This window comes from Schistocerca gregaria, chromosome 2, assembly GCF_023897955.1.
Source record: "Schistocerca gregaria isolate iqSchGreg1 chromosome 2, iqSchGreg1.2, whole genome shotgun sequence".
NCBI classification, from domain to species: Eukaryota; Metazoa; Arthropoda; class Insecta; order Orthoptera; family Acrididae; genus Schistocerca; species Schistocerca gregaria.
The window spans coordinates 638,839,881-638,862,019 of record NC_064921.1 but is presented as its reverse complement, the minus strand read 5'-3'; the positions used below and the strand labels follow the sequence as shown (position 1 = coordinate 638,862,019).

Below are 22,139 nucleotides of genomic sequence, written 5' to 3'. Positions count from 1 at the left end.
AACTAGTATAATTTCTCTAGTCAACTCTCTCTGATTATACAGCAAAAAAGTCTAATTCAAAAAGATAATAATTCACTTCGCTTGGAGTAGTTTTTTAATTTACTTTGTAAGACAATAAAACACAATACTGGGCTTAATTAACTTCAGAAAAGGAACCATTCATGATATTAATCAGAACCACACTATTTTTGAAAATGAGCTTAACTTATTTACCTTTTTATCACCTGTGAAGCAGGCATATAGACAATATTATTTACACAATCTAGCACTGCATTCCACAAAATTATACTTTGTAGTAAACTAAGGATACTTTTGCAAAATCCTATGTAACTTCACTTTTGTCGTTTTAACTTTAACTTTTACTACTCCTTTTACATTAGGCAAAAAATCACTTGAAAACACTTGAACGCAAGAATTGTTCATTTACATCAGAATTCTCGGTTTTAGTAGCCCTGCATAGGTTCGTGATCAGGATAATAATATGGTTCTAGATACAAATTTGTTTTAGTTGTTATTATTCCAGACCACACACAAATTAACTGGTCCATGCCCATATACATTACTGACTGTATGAAGTTAGTGAAGTAGCGGCGAAGATTGTTGGCAAGCGACATGGCGGCCAACTGTACTCATGGCTCTTGACGTCGAAATGCTCTATAAACTCTTTTCTTGGCGTCGTATTTACACAAAATTAGGGCCATTCCTTTTTGCCGAGAATACCAAATAATAGCCAGATCCACATTCGAAGCAAATCCGTTGTAAAAAGGCAAATCCATTGTAAAGCAGTTTCTAGTTGCCTCTCTTAGCACCGTCGAAGTGTACCGTCCTACGGCTAGGCACATAATGCGTACCGTTCAAACCACGAAGCCGCCAAAACCACCTTTTACATTGCGGCATACCACTTCCGTTGCGAAGTGGCTTCCCTACATCTTTTATATATTACAAATACAAGAGCCCTAAGCATGGAGCAGCTTTCAATAAACATTCTCTTTTTAAGAACATACATATATTATAATTTATCGCTTTACAAATCATTTTCTTTTTTCATATATACATAACAAAACTAATTTTCCTGTCACAAAACAAGGCCTTTAAATATCTAAGAATACGCACTCCATAACTGCAGATACACAGTTACATAATATCAACCTACTTCTGATCAATATAAGCGTTACAAAGTGACCGCAATTTTCGTTCTGGTATTCAGGGTGGAGCGAGTAGAAACCGTTCAGAACCATTCAGCGACAGTTGAATGTGATGTCAAGCACAAACGTGTGTCTATGCTTTTTCATACCTCCTATCCGGAGTTCGCCTTTGGCATCTACCACGTTGGCACATACATGAATAAATTGGCAAAGGGTCCCTCAAACAAGAGGAAGTCACGATGTTGGGCTCACAGATTTACTTCAAACTTTGTACATCTTTAGTGGGCCATTAAAACAATATAATCTGCAAGTAGTATGGTGCACTATTCTGGAAATTCCGAGAACCTCGCAAGAGAACTTGTACGTGTCTATTATGACGCCGGACGTTAGAGCACAAGTGATTACCGGTAGAGCTTTGTAAACGAACGTGTGTGAGGTGACGCTTCGACTCCCGCTGAAACATAATTAATAATCTATTTTTTTATCACTGGTCACATTATTTAATTTATATGACATTTGAGAGGTAGTGTAAAGAAAAAAAAACACGTTTATTTGTATGTAGTTTCAATTTATGTTTCTACGTCTGCATGACAAATACCATCCTCCAACGTGTGACGGCTCGAGTACATCCGACGAGTAATTTTACATTACTCTTGTGGTCTGGCACATTGTGGCTTACTATATTACTGTTCGCGAATGACGTCATTCGCAACATTATGTATCGAGGTTTCACGTGGGCTTTCCAGGCTTGTCCCTCGTCCTTGAAAGCTTAATTATAAATTTAAACCTAATAATTAATTGCAAACAGTAAATAGTCAAATAATATTTGAAATTCACAACAGCTTCATGAAAATGCACATGGTTTTTTCACTAAATTACCTCTCATATGAAATTCTCTACAACTTCATGAAAATTCGCGTGGTTCTTTTTTTCATTTTAATACCTCTCAGGTGACATATAAATTAAATACTGTGACCAGTGGTAAAAGATATATAGATAAAAAAGTGTTAACAGGATTCTAACCGTCGCTTTGTCCGCGGCATTCTTACAGCGCTCGATAGCTAACAACTTTTTTTTGTATTTTTTTAATCTTCTGTTGTTCGATATTGATCATTGCATTTGTTCGGAGTGGACGTCCCATGACATCCTTTCATGTTCGTCGTTGATGCATTCACTCAGTTTTTTATTACAGAGGGCAGCTAACCCTCGGATCGAACACGCTCAGCTACCGTGCCGGCGTCAACCTGACCACAATGAGTTCTTACGGCTAGTCCATTTGCACAGATACGTCAGTTACATAATAGACGAGTAAAACTTCTCTTGCGATTTTCTCGGATTTGCGAGAACAGTGTGCTTTACTACTTGCACATGATGTTGGTTTAATGGCCTGCTAAAGGTGTATAGAGTCTTAAGTAAATCCGTGATCCCAACATCATGGCCTCTCCTTATAAGACCTTCCGTTCAACAATACAAACCTGCACACCTCTACACTAGCACCTGCTCCCCGCTTCCGGAATCAGATAGGTGTTGAAATGGATGCTTATCCTGCGGGCAGGTAGGGATCGGTGTTTGTCTCCACACAGAGCACAGAGACAATTTCAAACTGCTCAACAGGTGCGCGGGCGGAACCGATGGTGCTGCCGAACTAGAGAGGATCTTAGGGGGACCCTTTGTCATTTTATTCAGGTGTGTGTCAAGTCCACAGACGCCTAAGGAGGATGCCGGAAATGAGGGACGTAAAAGCATAAACACACTTTCCTGGTTCGGATCAGTTCAAATTTCATCGAGTAGTTTTCAATGGTCCCTAGTGATTTCACTCTTTGTATCAGAGCAAAAATTGCTGTCACGCTACGCTGTAAATGGGTGAGATCATGACCATTGCGGTTGCAGCCCCGCAATATCCTTACAGAAGACTTGATTCGCCGGGGGCCTGTCAGCAAGTCAAATGTTTTCTATAATATCATCCTGCTGCACATTGCACTGCAAATTCTCATTTTCGAGTGCGAAATGTGGAAAACTGAACACGCTAAGGGACGGGTGGTTTCATTCGCGCTCTTTACGACACCTCCTGAGGCCTTTCGTGTAGATCCTGAGCTGCGGTGTGTCCGAAATATTTTCCTTCGCCACCGTTAAAAAAAACTGTGATTTCAACGCTGGGCTTCGGCGTTTTGTCCTCCGAAGCAGCGGCGTTAAGAGGAGCGGTTGAGATGTTGGAGTCCGCAGCTCGTGGTCGTGCGGTAGCGTTCTCGCTTCCCGCGCTCGGGTTCCCGGGTTTGATTACCGGCGGGGTCAGGGATTTTCTCTGCCTCATGATGACTGGGTGTTGTGTGATGTCCTTAGGTTAGTTAGGTTTAAGTAGTTCTAAGTTCTAGGGGACTGATGACCATAGATGTTAAGTCCCATTTGCTCAGAGCCATTTGAACCATTTTTTGAGATGTTGGAAAGAGAGAGGCGTGCCGATCTTCCCATTCCAGCGCTTGACATGCGCAGTGACATCACTAACCCACCTTACACCTCACATGAACTTCTGAGCCCCGGCCTGCCTCTCTCTCTCTCTCTCTCTCTCTCTCTCTCTCTCTCTCTCTCTCTCTTTTATTTTTTTTTCTTGTGTCGACACCCAGATAGCTGAAGCGTCGTCGAGCCCGACGGTAACATCGTTTTTAGGCAACTTCGAGCCAAATTTCTAACTTCTAAGTCATAATGGGTGAAAACGTCGGAGCTTCAAAATAGTGACCTTTTAATCTTGTTGCGCAACGTACATCTGATAATCCGCCCGCCATTTTACGGTGTATGGTGGAAGGTACTTCCGAATCCACTATCATTTTTCCCCTTTTGCTGTTCCATACGCGAGTGGTGTCTGAGAAGAATGACTGCCGATAAAAAAAATGACGTCATTTTGCTTTCAGCTGTTGCAACTTTATTTTATGATTGTAATTTCGGTACTGAGCCATTTCCAAGCATCTACAAACATAATACAACGTAATGAGAACAATTTATAGTGGAATTAACAGTAAGTAAAACCAATTATGTAGTTTGTTGACAGTTACCTACCGTACTTACAAATTTGACATATAGGTTTACGTTAGGCAGGGATAACAATGTAATATGTACATCAACGAACAGCTAGCCAGCGATCTAGTCAATATTTCATTTATGTACTGCGATTGTGAGTGGAATGTATACATCACACATCTAAAACAATCGAGAAAATTTTTGTTTCTGAAGTCTTTTTTGTTCACTGAGTATTGTGGTTGTTCTTCAAAGGCGCCAAAAATTTCAGTTTCTTCTAGAGCGTCCATCAGTACGCCTTTCTGTGCCCTATGTAGTACCTGTAAGGGCTCCTCGATGCTGTTGGTGTTATGATCGTAGTTTCGTTGACGTGCATTAAATGGCAATACAACATTTTCGCTTAATTTGTGTCTCTTCATAATTTGGTTGAGAAACATCTACCTGTTTGCACCATACAGAGATTTTCACATTCACCACATTTGATTTGATAAACCCCTAATTCTGTAAATGGTTTTATTTTGTAGTCTGTGTTTCTGACGATTGTCCCTACTTTGTAGTTGGTGTGGAGCCTGATTCGTACCTTAGTTTTACAATCATCACACCAACAGCATCGAGGAATCTTTATATGTACTGTGTAGGGTAAAGAAAGACAGATTAATGGACCCTCTAGATGAAATTCAAATTTATAGCGCCTTCAAAGAACAACCACAATACATACTTAGAGAACAAACAGGCGAGAGAAATAGAAGTTTTCTCTGTTGTTTTAGACATTTACTTTAATGTACTGTAAGTGCACACTTTGAGATGTGTCATATATAGAGGGGTCTGAATTTAAACACTCTTTGACAGTCAATATTAATGGAACAAAACGACATACAGTTACAGTTCTTGCACGGGGGAAAGGTTATGTTACGTGTTCAAAATGCCCTCATTAGCAGCTCAACAACGTCGACGCCGCTAAACTGTTGACAGAACTACGGCGGTGCCGGCCGGGGTGGTCGAGCAGTTCTAGGCGCTACAGTCTAGAACCACGCGACCACTACGGTCGCAGGTTCGAATCCTGTCTCGGTCATGGATGTGAGTGGTGTCCTTAGGCTAGTTAGGTTTAAGTAGTTCTAAGTCTAGGGGACTGATGACCTCAGAAGTTAAGTCCCATAGTGCTCAGAGCCATTTGAACCATTTTTGAACTACGGCTGTCATTGTTTCCGGTGTGGTAGCCGCACAGGACGCCTCGATGGTTTCTCGTAGCTCGTTCACTGTAGCTGGCTTCTGTTGTTAAACTTCATTTTTCAAGGTTCCCCCACAGGTAGAAGTCAAGAGCTGTGAGGTCTGGAAGCAGTGGTGGGTTCACAGCAGCTCCTCTTCGACCTGTCCATCGTTCAGGTAAAGTTTCGTCCACGTAGGCCCTGACATCTCTGTGGTAGTGATGTGGAGCACCATGTTGTTGTAGGTAAAATCTTTCCTTCCCAAACTCCTCTCGGATGGCATGAAACATCGACGTTTGCACCATATGAAGATGCACCTCACCATTTACGGTATCTTCAAAGAAGAATAGGCCAATCAAACCGCTCGATGACAGGACATGCCACACGTTAACACCAGTTAGATTAACATATTTGTCCAAGTGAACGTGAGGATTTTCAGGAGCCCTGCGTACACAGTTGTGGTGGTTTACAGTGCCGTTTAGTTTGAATTTCGCCTCATCAGACCGGATAACCATCCCTGCAAACCATTAATCCTCGTGAGGCATACCTTCAAATCACTTGCAGTACTCCACATCTTTCTGTCCGTGTCGTCTTCTTTCATAGCGTGCAGCTATCTTGGAACGTACACTTTCCATTTTGCAACCTTCAGAATTCGTCGTACGCTTTTCCGCTTGCACGTGCACCCTGCTTCACAGATTTTTGAGGTAACTTAGCTCTGGAAGCTGGACTTTTTGATGTTTTTGGTCGGCCAGACCTTTCCTTATGCACATGCTGAACAGTACAGTCGGCTTCAAATTTATCCCGAATCCGATAAATTGTTACACGTGGCTGAATTCCATACACATTGCGCCATTGCCGTTGTACCTCCCTCAAGTTTCCACACTTCCGGTACCACTTCATTACGCCCTTGCGCTGCTCAAACGACAATCTTACGTCATTCATTGCTGCACTGTCATCTGTCGAAAAACGCGAGCCAAAATCTGTTGAAACGCTACCACGCAAAATTGTAACGATATGTAATTTTGTTGCGAAGATATTATCCAAGAGTGTCTACATTTCCGGACCTCTCTGTATACAAACCACACAGACTCGCAGCACATAAAATGGGATACTGACTAGTATCGCTGACTAGTTGATTTTTGATGTGCATTTTACGTTGTTAGCCGGCCGCGGTGGTCTCGCGGTTAAGGCGCTCAGTCCGGAACCGCGCGACTGCTACAGTCGCAGGTTGGAATCCTGTCTCGGGCATGGATGTGTGTGATGCCCGTAGGTTAGTTAGTTTTAAGTAGTTCTAAGTTCTAGGGGACTGATGACCACAGATGTTAAGTCCCATAGTGCTCAGAGCCATTTGAACCCATTTTACGTTGTTATCTCTGCCTAACGTAAACTTCTACCTCAAAATCTTGTAAGTACCGTACATAAACGCCAAAAAAATTGCAAAATTAATTGTACCTACTGTTAATCCCATTATTACGTTCTATTTTGCTTGTAGATGCTTGGAAATGGCTTAATGCCGAAATATCAATCGTTAAATAAAGTTCTAACAGCTGAAAGCAAGGAGATGTAATTTAAAAATTCAGAAAAGCTGTGGACGCATATTACAAGAAACTAATTTACTCTCTCAGTTTCTTGTCGTGTTCATTTCGCGCGACAAATGAGAGAGAAAGTAAGATGTTTCCCGACCTTTTCTGGAACGTATACTCGTATAATTTCAACAGTGAAACTTTGTGTTACGCACATCATCTCTTTTGCTGACTGGAGCTTTTTGAGTATTTCCGCGACGCTCACGCATCGACTTAACGACACCATGACGAAACGTGCCGCTCTGTGCTGGAGTTCTGTCCCTCGTCCCAGAATGATGAGCAATTCTCAAGAATCGCTGGCGCAAGTGTTTTATACCTTACTCCTTTCGTGAATAAATTAAAATTTGCTCCATATTCTACCAATGATCCTCAACCCTGTATCTGTTTTTCCTATAGTTATTGTTATGTGGTTCTGAACGGTTACTCCTAGATGTTAGTGTTTCAAATGGTATATTTCCAGTGGTGTAGTCAAACAGTAAAGGGTCTGCTCGCCCAGTGCCGCCAATACGTTGCGTTTATTAACTTTCGGGGTCAACTCCTAATCCCCGCATTATAGATGGGTCATTCAAGAAGGAACGGTCCCAAAAGAACGGTTCACTAAATTGAACGGAATTACCAAGCAACGACTTCTAAGGAATTGTTAGCTTCAGGTCGGTCTCATTCCCGCCTCGGTCTCGTTCTTTTTTGAGCGGTCAGTCGTTTCTCGCTCGAGTACCACCACTCGTCATTCGATATGGAGTTTTGGTCCCTTTTGTTCATTGCGTTCTCAAAACCTTAGATTGCCGGCTGATTTAGTGTTCACACCAGGTAATTTAAGAATTATCATAATTTTATATTTAAATCAAATATATACCAATTGAGTCGCTGGAACTTGATTTTAGATACTTTAGTCCGGGATTTTAAAAACCGAACGACCGTAATTTCCACTTTCGGAAAGTATGAATATAAATTGTCGCCAGTGGAGTGAGACATAATTGAATATTTAATAACATTATTTCAAATATTTTACGGAATCGCTAAAGCAAACTCTTTCGTTGCCAAAAAACCTCTGACATTCATGTCTAAGTTTCAAAACTGGGAAGGGTTGCCACTGACAGCAATAGGAATGAGTGAGTGAATTATAAAAGCTGCTGAAGAGTGATTTGCTATTACATTGTTTATTATTGGCCGAAAGACATTACTTTATTCACATTAAAAACAACTGTTTCATAGAACTCAACACGAAATATTTCCAGGCCTATGATTCCATTACAATAATCGTGACTAAAATTAGGCTATTGTTAGCTGAAGAAAATGGTAGTAAACCTGTCTAACTAAACTCCTCTTCAAGTGCACCTTGCATCATCATCATCATCTTCTTGTTCTTCTTCTTCTTCTTCGACATGGGCAGATGTTAATATAGCTTCATACACGTGTACGTCACTAGTGGATTTGTAAGTGATAAGAGTTATAGTTCTCTCTGATAGGTAGAACGAGCAACAGAAAGCATTTGTGCGGCGCGGTGCAGCACTTGATACAGTTCGAAAGAGGCCTCACTGAGGGTCTCCATGCGGACGGCTGGTCGAGTCAGGCAATATCAAGATTTTTAGGACAATCGGACGTGACAGTGGCCCCATGTCGGCCTGATATGGAACGTGAGGCAGACATACTCAAGGTTCCGTCGACCACACCTGATTACCAAAAGGTGGGACCTTCGTATTGTGCACCAAGCATATCGCAACCGCTTCAGATCGACGCCTGCCATCCAAGAACAAGTAATCGACTTCATAAAACATTCTGTCTCACACCACATCACTGGTCAGAGATTAGCAACAGCAAGGCTCTGGAATTACTGTCCCGTGCGTAGGCTGCCGCTAACAGCACAGCACAAACGGCTGCGTTTGGAGTCGCGCCGTGAGCGAGAAACGTGGACTGCTGATGAACTACGTTGCGTTGTGTTCGCCGATGAAATGCAGTGCTGGACCACCTCGGATGATCATTGTCGGCGAGTAGGGCGGCGAGGTGGGGGAAAGTACAATTTTTCCGATGTTTTGGAGACACACACGTGGCGTCAGGGTGTGGGAGCCATTGGGTGTGACGTCAGATCACGGTTAGCGATGCTTGGGAGACCTCTGACGGCACAAAAGTACGTCACGGACATTCTACGTCCTCAGGACTTACCTCTCGTGCGAGAGACCCTGGTGCCGTATTTCAGCAGGACAATGCTAACGCTCACTTGGCATGTGTCTCTATGAACTGTCTGCTTGATGTTGAGGTAATACAGTGGTTAGCAAGATTCCAAGCGCTGTTCCCAGTACAGCATGCGTGGGACCAACTAGAAAGCCAACTTCGTTTTAGTCCCCATAGCCGGGATATCGAGGAGCAGTCAGAACAGTTGTGGGCCATTCACCTTAAGAGAGGATAAAACTGTTGTAAGACACGCTTTCCAACCGAATCGCCGGCCGCGGTGGTCTCGCGGTTCTAAGCGCGCAGTCCGGAACCGTGCGACTGCTACGGTCGCAGGTTCGAATCCTGCCTCAGGTTAGTTAGGTTTAAGTAGTTCTAAGTTCTAGAGGACTGATGACCACAGCAGTTGAGTCCCATAGTGCTCAGAGCCATTTGAACCATTTGAACCAACCGAATCAATGCATAAATTCAGACTAGATGAGGTGCAACGTCATACTGATAAGAGGGCTCGTATTACCAGGTTCTCTGTAAACTGGACAAGACTTATCACTGGAATAACAACAGATAGTCTCTCAACCAGTAAAGCTCATTTGTTTCCTCTTTTCCTTCTGCGTGCTTCACTTTTTTTTGAGGCAGTGTACAAACAAGTGCAAAAAACAACAGAAGCTTACGATTCGAAGTCTAACTGCATCCACACACTCTCTCCAAGCCCCCACATGGTGCATCGCTGAGCGTGTCTTTTACCACTATTAGTAATTTCCTTTTCTGTTCCATTTGCAAACAGAGCGAGGGAAAGACGACTGGGAGCAGTAGGATCATTCTGCATATGCTGGTTCTCTAAATTTTCTTAATAGAGTTTCTCTAAAAGAACTTTGTCTTCCGTCCAGGGACTTCCATTTGAGTCCCCGTACGATCTCAGTAATTCTCGTTTATTGACCAAACATACCGGAAACTAATACAGCAACGCACCTCTGAAATGCTTCGATTTCTTCCCTTACTCTGACCTGGTGGGGATTCCAAACACTCAAGCAATACTTAAGAATAGGTCGCACTAGCGTTCTATCGCCGTTTTCTTTATAGAGGAGCTAAACTTTCCTTGAAGTCTTCCAACTACCCGAAGTTAAACATTTGCCGTCCCTGCTAGCAATCTCATGTGCTCGTTCCATTTCACATCGCTTTGCAAAGTTACGCCTAGATATTCAATCGACGTGACAGTGTCAAGCAGTAAACCTCCGATACCGCATTCGAACATTACAGGGTTCTTTCTCCTACTCACCCGCATTAACTTACATTTTTCTACATTTAGAGAAAACTGCCATTCATCACACCAAACAGAAAGTCTGTCAAAGTTATCCTGAATCCTCCTTCAGCCACTCAATGACGACACCTTCCAATACACCACAGCGTCACCAGCAAACAGCCGCAGACTGCAGCTCTCCCTGTCAGTCTGCACCTTTCTGTGTACGGAGAGCAAGAGCGGCCTTACCACATTTCTCTGAGGCGTCATGACGACACTCTTGTCTCTGATAAGCACTACCAGTCGACGACAGCGTTCTGTTACTTAAAAGTCCTCGAGCCGCTCCCATCTCATAGGACCTGGTCCGCATGATAGAACCTTCGTTAGCAGTCTACAGTCAAACTGACAAGCACAATTCTTACATGTTACTTCCCGACGATGTGGATCCTCTGTCGTAGCCGATGGAAAGACAGCTTGTTTATCCACATCTATACTCATTGGCCCTAAAAGATTATACCTATTTGTGTGCATTCAAAAAGGATATTTTAAATGCAGGACAAACTTTGTCTGAGGAAAGAAGTCGATTCGGCCTTAAAACGTATCACAAATAATCATGGCAATGTTCTACGAGTTACTAAAAAAAATTAAAAATAAAATTAATTGCAATTATCTAAATAATTCGTTAAATCATTATCACTTTTCAGCTCCTCAGACACAGCTGGATAGTCTTTTAGGAGACTGAAGGACAGTCGAACTACGTGGAGTAATTCCCAATTTCAGTTTCTTTCGCTCAAACCATCAAAATCTTTTATCAGAATCCCGAAAATACCTGATTCCACAAGAGTGTGATGTGTATACGATAACTGTCCAAATATTTCAATTTTTAAATATTTTTATTACCTACGTTTACATGCTTTTGTTACTAAAATGGAGTAGGTGTCACGAGAGAAAAAATTTTCATTAGAAACATTTTACGAATTTTCATTAACTCTTGGATCCATGGTTGGCTGAACTAGCATAGATGCATGGCGGGGGGTCTTTAATACCCCTACCTTGAAACAAGTACTAAATGTTTGAATTAACGAAGATTATAAACTAGCTGTTACCAACGGCTGAAATCGCATATCAGTAATTTATTTACGATGAGTGTTGGTGGCGAAGTATGCTAGTAATTTTTAAATGTCTGGGTATATGGTGGTATAGATATATACATGTATATGTATATATTGGATATTATTACACATGGTGAGAGGGTGGTATATATATATATATATATATATATATATATATATATATATATATATATATATATATTGGATATTATTACACATGCAGTCTAATTCGTTCGTGATGACTTTGTATCTGATGGAAGCAAAGAGCCAAGTCTGTGGAAAACTTGACCTTGTATCGTAGATGTCGTCGAAAAACCTGGCGTTTTGACTTCTGCCTCCCAAACAAATGAAGTGATATAAAAGCAAGCATTATATTTTCAATTTTTTTTTAAAAAAAAGGGCATCAGTTCATTACATTCGTACAGAAGCAGAGTTTAAAGGGGTTCTTCCGGGCCACCTAGTACTGGAAGTGTGACCTTGCCACCAGAGCAACACGTAGCATCCATTTCTTCCTTCAATTTCAGAGCATGGCAATGCCTACATTTTTCATAAATTTTCCCTAAGATGAGTAATCGATGATTAACATAGTCAATTAATGGATCACAATGAAATGCAGCTTTACTGAAAGCCTCCAACGTCCTACTTGGAGTGGTACGACGTCTCTATGTTTGTCGTATAGCCTTTAAATGATGCCTTCGTTGTGAGTCAAGCGTCTATAAGAGATGCGTTACAATCAGCATAAAAATGCAACGGGCTTGTGACTCTTCTGCTGTCTCAGTAGCTCTTTCGGTCGCATGACCTTCTGCATCTTTACGTCCGGCGTAACGTGATTGCTCCGACGTTTGTTGCGTTCGAGTAACTATCGCAGCTCGAGTTCTCTTCGATCTATGTTTCGAGGAATATCATAGTAGTTTTAAATATATGTTCTCGGGGTTGCCGTCGGATTTTATTGTTGTATTTCCACAAAAACTCCCCAACTATGCCACGGAGTGCAGCAAATCTGTATCATTAACCGCACGCACAGTAACATTTGTTACGCACTGTCACGGAATGATCTATAAACACAAAGAGTGTTCGACAAAAGTACCGACAAAAGTACCAGTGCCATCTTGATCCCGCTCACGTATATCATTATTGTCTTTTAGAGCGTTATTAACAAGTCAATAAAACATTCTAACGTAGCCTATGGTCTTCTTCAGGATTCACGCTACCTCCGTACCAAATTGATTGGAACTGGTTCAGCGGTAGAGTCATGAAAACATAACAGAGTTACTGTAATATTGGTATTAGCATGGAAGTATGAATTACATACGCTGAGAATAGTGTAAGCATTGTACTGATTACGTTGAATCATGTTACGTGGATCACTCGAACGAATAACAACATTTTCACAAATATGATAAAGTTCAAAACTCAAAGAGTAAACACCTTTTTGAAACAGTATTTGTCGTTGCTTATTTGGCGTTATATTCTTCAAATCAAAAAAAATTGTTATACTACACATTTTCTGAAATAGTCTATGCTCTTAGAGTTCAATTTATTTCCATATCAAATTTCATCAAAATTGGCTCAGCCGATTAGTTGTGAAAGTGTAACAGAGTTACTTTCGCATCTGTAATATTAGTATGGATTTTAAAGGGGTTGGTGACATAGAATGAATAATACAGTATTTGTTATTGTGACTTTTAGTGCAATATGAAATACAGTATTATAAATTGTGTTACAATTTTCCGGACTTGAGTAACTAACTTGTCAGTTTTACTGATCCACAACATAATATTTACTCATTAAAAGTAATACTCTTCACAAGTAATTTCACTACGTTCCTTTTTTTGCATTTGCGGAATGGTTGACCGCTTTTCTATCTTATAGATTTGGGCACATAAATTATCCTCCTTTTGGGTACCTTCCAGTTACCGCAATCTTCGTCTGTTGCCTATTAATTCCACAAGGTGTCGTGGCTTATAGAACTGGCCTATTGTTTCTCCTCTCCATATGAGAAAAGTTCTGTTTTCATCAGATATGCCTTCCATGCTATTGGGATGTGAAAATAGGTGCTAGACATTTATTGCTAATATCTCCAATACGTTTGTCTATAACACAAAATACACTCTTTTTGATGGTCTCTTCCAAGTGTATGAGCTTGCCTTCTGGCCAAGACAATCAATTTCTGAAGTACATTCATTGATGAATAATGTTCTTCTTACGTCTTTCATCTAGGGTGGCCCGTCTCACGTTTGTTCTTGTTGGCCACACAACGTAGAATTGTCAAATTGTCTTTCAGACGAAAATTATGTTTATAAAAGTCCCCAGGTCATGGGAGCCTTATTTCGAGTGTATTTTCCTTTTGGTTAGTTGTATTACCTCTACTGGATAAGGTGGAATTTCATGATACTCTGTATTCGTATTCTGTTCATTGGTAGCAGTGATTCACTCTGTTGAGTTCCATCATGACCGATAAGGAAATCAATTTTGTACTCTCTGCCATCTAATTCTTTTCTGCTTGAATCACACAGGACGCTAGATGTTGGTTCATTATTCTGATGACCATCCCTATCTAAATTTCTACTGTCTTCTTGATCAAACGAAGTTTCATCTTCAAGCCATTCAGTAATGACTGACTTAAAATTTTGATCACATGTGCTGACGTCAGACGTTCTTCTGTCTTTATAGGTAGTATGGTATACAGCTGTGTTCTATGTAAGAAACAACAGTATGTTAGATACTTATTCTGTTTATGATACAAAAGTTATGTTCATGTACAAGTGTTTTGACATTGAGAAATAGACATACCTACAGCTGAGTACTGGGCTATACCTCTTACAGTGCTTCTGAGACGTAGCTTTCACAGTGCTTTTGAGAATAATTATGCGAAACTGATCACTGTTATCAATAATCTAGCTACTTTAACACCCAATTCTGGTAAAACAGAAATGAAGTATAGTGAAAGTAACTGTTCGCGGCGGTGTCTAAAAGACCCCTGTTATGCACTATGCGAGTAAGACTACAATATTTATAAAATTTTGACTTGCAATAAACAACCTACCTTCTGAAGAAAGTAAACTGTATTTCCAAGGATTACACAGGACATGAAGTGTAATAAATAAATGTTAAGACAATTTCTTGAGAGAATGGAGGCTTGCCATGTCTAAAATATCCCCGTTATACATCCGATAGTTAAAAAAATCTGCTGCAGTATCCATGTTATTCATCCGATAGTTAAAATTCTACTGTAATTATTATCAAATATTCTAAAACGTGGCATTTATGGATCATGGATGTACCCAGCAGGTACAGACATTTGTATTAGTTACGTATCTTTTTGAAGTGAACTGTAACATGTAATAAATACTGACTAGCAGCAAATGTAACGAGGACCATTTGTCGTGAAATCTCAAATCTATTCCACCGTTCGTGGTGAAACCGCACGGAGTATGTGTGCCGTTTCTGTGGCAGTGAGCTCCACCCTCGGCACCTGCTCTTTTCTTGTTAACCAGCGCATAAATTAAAAAGCCACAACAACAAACACAGCGACGCCTGTAGTTACGACCGTGAACCTTTTACAGAAAGTGAAGGCTTTTTGTGTCTTGTTTCACGTGATTCTCTTATTGGTCAACAGGTTTCCTGGGCACTCACGAGTCTGGGAATTACGGCCTAAAGGACCAGGTGGCGGCTCTGCGCTGGGTGCGGGACAACATAGCGGCCTTCGGCGGAGACCCCGACAGAGTCACGCTGCTCGGTGTCGGCGCAGGAGCCGCCTCGGTCGGCTTCCACATGCTCTCTCCGCTTTCCGGAGGTAAAACGATCCACGTTAAGCATGAGACATGGAAAATTGTTCTACGATTCCTCATTCAGGCTCTGCTCTGCTAGATCTCGGCTACAGAGGCGTAACCGTCTGTTGCTTATAATACACTCCTGGAAATTGAAATAAGAACACCGTGAATTCATTGTCCCAGGAAGGGGAAACTTTATTGACACATTCCTGGGGCCAAATACATCACATGATCACACTGACAGAACCACAGGCACATAGACACAGGCAACAGAGCATGCACAATGTCGGCACTAGTACAGTGTATATCCACCTTTCGCAGCAATGCAGGCTGCTATTCTCCCATGGAGACGATCGTAGAGATGCTGGATGTAGTCCTGTGGAACGGCTTGCCATGCCATTTCCACCTGGCGCCTCAGTTGGACCAGCGTTCGTGCTGGACGTGCAGACCGCGTGAGACGACGCTTCATCCAGTCCCAAACATGCTCAATGGGGGACAGATCCGGAGATCTTGCTGGCCAGGGTAGTTGACTTACACCTTCTAGAGCACGTTGGGTGGCACGGGATACATGCGGACGTGCATTGTCCTATTGGAACAGCAAGTTCCCTTGCCGGTCTAGGAATGGTAGAACGATGGGTTCGATGACGGTTTGGATGTACCGTGCACTATTCAGTGTCCCCTCGACGATCACCAGAGGTGTACGGCCAGTGTAGGAAATCGCTCCCCACACCATGATGCCGGGTGTTGGCCCTGTGTGCCTCGGTCGTATGCAGTCCTGATTGTGGCGCTCACCTGCACGGTGCCAAACACGCATACGACCATCATTGGCACCAAGGCAGAAGCGACTCTCATCGCTGAAGACGACACGTCTCCATTCGTCCCTCCATTCACGCCTGTCGCGACACCACTGGAGGCGGGCTGCACGATGTTGGGGCGTGAGCGGAAGACGGCCTAACGGTGTGCGGGACCGTAGCCCAGCTTCATGGAGACGGTTGCGAATGGTCCTCGCCGATACCCCAGGAGCAACAGAGTCCCTAATTTGCTGGGAAGTGGCGGTGCGGTCCCCTACGGCAGTGCGTAGGATCCTACGGTCTTGGCGTGCATCCGTGTGTCGCTGCGGTCCGGTCCCAGGTCGACGGGCACGTGCACCTTCCGCCGACCACTGGCGACAACATCGATGTACTGTGGAGACCTCACGCCCCACGTGTTGAGCAATTCGGCGGTACGTCCACCCGGCCTCCCGCATGCCCACTATACGCCCTCGCTCAAAGTCCGTCAACTGCACATACAGTTCACATCCACGCTGTCGCGGCATGCTACCAGTGTTAAAGACTGCGATGGAGCTCCGTATGCCACGGCAAACTGGCTGACACTGACGGCGGCGGTGCACAAATGCTGCGCAGCTAGCGCCATTCGACGGCCAACACCGCGGTTCCTGGTGTGTCCGCTGTGCCGTGCGTGTGATCATTGCTTGTACAGCCCTCTCGCAGTGTCCGGAGCAAGTATGGTGGATCTGACACACCGGTGTCAATGTGTTCTTTTTTCCATTTCAAGGAGTGTATATAATACTCTTCATAGGGGAAACACCGTTACGTGATACTTTTTAAAATCATCTGAAGCTTTCTTAATCATTGTAGACCGATAGCCTAACTATTCCGCAACAAAACATATTGTTTATTTGCATGTATTATTTATTCCACAGTACCATTTAACATCATCAAACATTTATGTACCATGAGTCATTGCAATAAATAGTAACTAAACATATCATTTTGTAACATAAGAAGAGGGTACTCATGGTAATAATCAATATTATAATTCTAAACCGTCATAACAGTGATGGGAAAGAGCCAGAGCTCCAAACGCTAATAGAAAGCACTGAATCTCAAATCGTTATAGGTACGGAAAGCTGGCTAAAGCCGGAAAGAAGTTCATCCGAAATTTTTACCAAGCTTCTTACCGTGTTCGGAAAGGGTGCATAAAATACAGTTCGTGGTGGAGTGCTTATTGCTGCCATAAGTAGTTTACATTGTACTGAAATTGAAGTACATATTTCCTGTGAGTTAGCACGAGTACAGGTTATATTTGACAACCGGAATAAATTAGTAACGGATTACTTTTCCCGACCCTTCGACTCAGAGCATACAGTTGCTGAACAGTTTAAATACAACATGAGTCATTTCAAATACTTATTCCAATCATGCAATTACGGTTGGTGGTGACTTCAATCTATCCTCGATATGTTGGCGAAAATATGTGTTTAAAGTCGGCAGTAGGCATAAAAAGTCGTTCAATACCGTACTGAATGCCTTTTCAGAAAATTATTTTCAACAACCAGATCAGTGGCCACTCGTAGTATAAATGGTTGCGAAAACATAGTTGACCTGTTAGCAACTAATGCTGACGAAATAGGGATCATCATGACAGGTACAGGAATTAGTGATCACAAGCTGGTTGTAGGTAGGCTGAACACTGTAACATCCAAACCTATCAAAAATAAAAGCAAAATACATCTGTTTAAAAATCAGATAAAAAGTTCACTTTATACCTTCCTAAGAGACAGTCTCCGCACCTTCCAATCTGACTACGTAAGCGTGACCAAATATAATTTAAATTCAACGAAACAGTATTGATAGCAGTTGAGATATTTACAGCAAATAAATTAATAAGAGATGATACTGATCTCCCATGCTACACAAAAGAGGTCAGAACACTATTGGAGAAGCAACGAAAAGACATTCCAAATTTAAAAGAACGCAAATTTCCCAAGATTAATGAAGTTTTAAAGCAGCTCGAAATTTAGCGCTAACTTCAATGCGAGATGCTTTTAATAGTTTCCACGACGAAACTCTGTCTCGAAACCTGGCAGAAAACCGAAAGGTCGTATGTAAAGTACACCAGTGGCAAGACGGAATCAATACCTTCACTGCGTGATAACGATGGTGATGTTACTGATGACAGCGATACTAAAGCAGAGTTACTAAACACGGTTTTCCGAAATTCCTTCACAAAAGAATACGAAGAAAATATTCCAAAATTCGAACCAATAAGAATTGCCAACATGAGTAACTTAGAAATAGATATCCTTGGTACAGCCAAGCAGCTTAAAACACTTAAGAAAAGGAAGGCTTCCGGTCCAGATTGTATACCACAAATGTTCGTTACAGGGCATGCTGATACAATAGCTCCATCCTTAGTAATCATATACAACCGCTCGCTCATAGGAAGATTCGTACCTAGAAACTGGAAAGTTGCACAAGCCACAAAAACACCCTAGAAAGGAAATCAGCTGTTCAGCAACTGCATGATCTGAGTTGAGTAATAAGCTAAATTACAGATTCATATTATTAACGTCGATTTGCAGTAGGATTTTGGAACATATATTCTGCTCGAACATTATGAATCACCTCGAACAAAACGATTTATTGATAACTAGCCAACATAGATTAATAAAATATCGTTCTCCGGAAACACAACTAGTTCATTATTCCCATAAAGTAATGAGTGATATTGACAGGGTACGTCAAATTTATTCAATATTTTTAGATTTCCTGAAAGGCTTTCACACCGTTCCTCACAAGCAACTTCTAATTAAATTGAGTGCTTATGGAGTAAAGTATCAGTTGTGTGACTAGCTTGGCGATTTCTTGTCAGTAAGGTCACAGTACGTAATAATTGACGGGAAGTCATCGAGTAAAACAGAAGTAGGATCTGCACACAGTACGCCCAGCATGACTTGCCATGAAGGGAAACAAAATGGGGCGTAGAATATCATTGACATACCACTACGTTGCAAGAGTGCCGCGGATGACAACCAATGGGGTCCTGGTATGAAATGGTTGTCGGACCGTATGGCGGACGACAGTAAGTTTGGTATCCCGGTATCTGGGGAGTCTCCAGACACGCTTTTGGCCTGGAATCCCAGTCACTGGAGCCCCGATGACCAGCTAAGAAGCGTCTGGAACCACCACGGACAGCCGTGGGATAACAAACTGTCACCCGCCATACGGCCCAACAACCACGTTTGATGGTATGTGGTGCCATTTCTTTTCATATCACGACCCTTTTGGCTGTCACCAGTGGCACTCTTAACATCACACAGGTATTTCGGCGATATTATGTGCCCAGTTTTGTTACCCTTCATGACACATCCTGGGCTTACATAAAGACCGCCCACTCTCTGCGAGACATTCTACTGCTTCTTTTGTCGTTTGACAAACCCTCTCTTGGCCACTGAGGTCGTCGGATCTGCCGTCGATTGAGAACGTTTGTAGCATTATAGGCAGGGCCCTCCAACCAGCTCGGAATTTTGACCTTATAACGCACCAATTGGACGGAATTTGGTAGGAGTTGTAGGAGATACCTCAGGTGGACACCCAACAACTATATCAATCAATGCCAAGCCGAATAACTGCTGCGTAGGGGCAGAGGTGGACCAACGCTTCATTGACTTCCTCAATTTATGAAGCTCTTTCTCATGAATAAATCGTGCAATATTATTGAAACTGTAATAATTTGTTTTTCTGTACATGTCCATCACATCTATCGATTCAGGATACTTCCATTCCACTTCATTTGGATACTTCCCTCCTTCTGTAGTGTTCGGGTGGAAGGGCTGTAGACGTGATGGATGAGCAAAGTGTTTAGTAATAACACAAGAACTATATTCCTATACAAGAACAAATTGGCAAGAGATTCATCCTCTTTTTTTTAGTTTCTGTTCACTTCCTTTTCCGGACTCTCACGCGACTACCATTTATGTCGTTTTATTCTTACAAAAACAAATGGATGAACAGTAAGCAGATACTGTTGATAATATATTTTTAGAGGGCCGTTAACAGTTTCCCACCAACAATCAACGTCAGACAACTCTTCATGTTGGAAACCGTTAACGGCTCTCTAAAAGTACGTTTTTAACAGTATCTGGTTACTGTTCATCCTTTTGTTTTTGTAAGAATAAAACATACTTAGTGATAAAGACAGCTTCTGTCTTCCTTCAGGTATGTTGACACTATTTGTTTAGCGTTTGAGTGGGCGGGCTGAAGACCTGAAGGAGGAGCAAAATGTGTAGTAATCACATCAAGAACCAGATTTCCATACAGGAAGAAAACTGGAGGTGTTTCAACAAGTTTTTGTTTCCAGATATAAGCTCAATGGCTTTACTCTAGATTTGAATAATACTATCTTCTTTAGAAAAACTGAATACCTTTTGCGTCAAACATTCCGTATTTTAACGTAGCCAAAGTTCGAGGGTATCAGGGGACAAGTTTCTGCAGTTTTAAAATTTTACCGTCTACACAAAGAAATGGTAAAATTTAATAAATTTTATTAACAGTTCAGTATGCAGTAACTAAGATTAGAAATTGCGATAGCGGTGCTACCTTTATATATTAGAATATTTGCCCTTGTAAATCGTCCTGCCAGAGTAATGCGCACTGAACAGCTAAAAAATAATAAATGGTGACAGGTAATATTTGTCATCTGATATGGAGTGTAGAGTACTTGAAAAACTGAATCCAACTGTCTCAGTGTCAGAGATTCGAAGCTGTGTAGATGGTGGAAGAATTTCCAATAATGCAACAACCCCACCGGATTCCAATAAGGAAAGAGAAGACGAAATGCTATAAACATAAATGGAAGTATGGTCGGAAGGAAATCTCAAGTCCTAAACGCGAGTCTAACGCCTAACAATGGCGCCGCGTCGCTCAGTAGGTGCCGTGAGGGCTGACGGTCGTAAAAAAAGCCATTAACGATCGTAGGTGCTCGACAGAATAGGCGTAGGACCAACCAACTGTGAGGAAAGGCTGTGAACAGCACCACCTGACAACCGAAGTCGCTGAGCGTTATTCGCGTTACTCCCAATGGGAAGCTCTGCTTTACAGCCAGATGGCTTTCGCCGCGGGTCTGTACTCACCCGCTACCCGTCAATTTCCAGAAATCTTACAGCAGTTGCAAAGTGCTCTACGAAGACCAAGGACGCGACTTGATTGCGGTCTCATGTTTAGTGATAATCGTTTTCATCCATTATCTTACACTTTCACGCATGTCAGTATTCGTTATTAATTGTGATACACCTCTTACAGGGGATTTGCAACACTGGAAAATTGTTGTGAAATGAAGGAAGATACGCAGATGATAAACGTTCGGTGCAAGAATGGTGAACTAACACACAATAAATGCAAATGTTGCGTATTGCACATTAAGGCTGGAAAAATCAGCTATTGCTAGTTTGTACAATTGGCGATTAATCACTGAAATGAGTAGAAGTCGTACAGTATTTAGGAGAAAGCGTCCTGGGCGATTTAATATGGAACGAGCACATAAAACTATTTACAGAAAAGCCAAATGCTCTGCAAACTCATTGGAAAAATCAGAAATTAAGAAGATAGCTTACAAAGTGCACGCCACGAACTCCTCTCCTACGCTAACTTCATCTCAGAGTAGTAGTTGCACCCTACATCGTCAATTATATGCTGGATGTTTTCCAGTCTCCGTTTTCCTTGCCAGTTTTTACTCTCTTCAGCTGCCTCTAGTACCATTGAGGTTATTCCCTGATGTCTTAACACATGTTCAAACCACCATGTCCCTTCTTGTCAGTGCTTTTCAAGTATGCCTTTCTTCGCCGATTCTATGGAGAACCTCATCACTCCTTATCCTATCAGTATACCTTATTTTCAACATTCTTCTGTAGCTACACATCTCAAACGCTTTGATTCTCTTCTGTTCTTGCTTTCCCACTGTCCATGTTTCACGGCCATACAATTCTATGCTCCAAACGTATATTCTCAGAAATTCCTTCCTCAAATTGAGGCCTATATTTGATATCGGTAGATTTCTCTTGGCCAGAAATGCTGCCTGTTTCTGTGCCAATATGCTTTTTATGTTCTCCTTTCCTCCTTACTCCATCCG

General features: G+C 42.0%; 1 protein-coding gene across 1 annotated transcript in view; it reads left to right on the top strand.

Moving 5' to 3' along the window:
• Positions 1 to 22,139, top strand: part of LOC126334681 (esterase E4-like) — a 178,367-nt gene that overhangs the window by 74,059 nt on the left and 82,169 nt on the right. Inside the window, exon 6 of the mRNA XM_049997157.1 lies at positions 15,077 to 15,253. Within this exon, the coding sequence (XP_049853114.1) occupies positions 15,077 to 15,253 (177 nt within the window). The remainder of the gene's footprint in view (positions 1 to 15,076; positions 15,254 to 22,139) is intronic.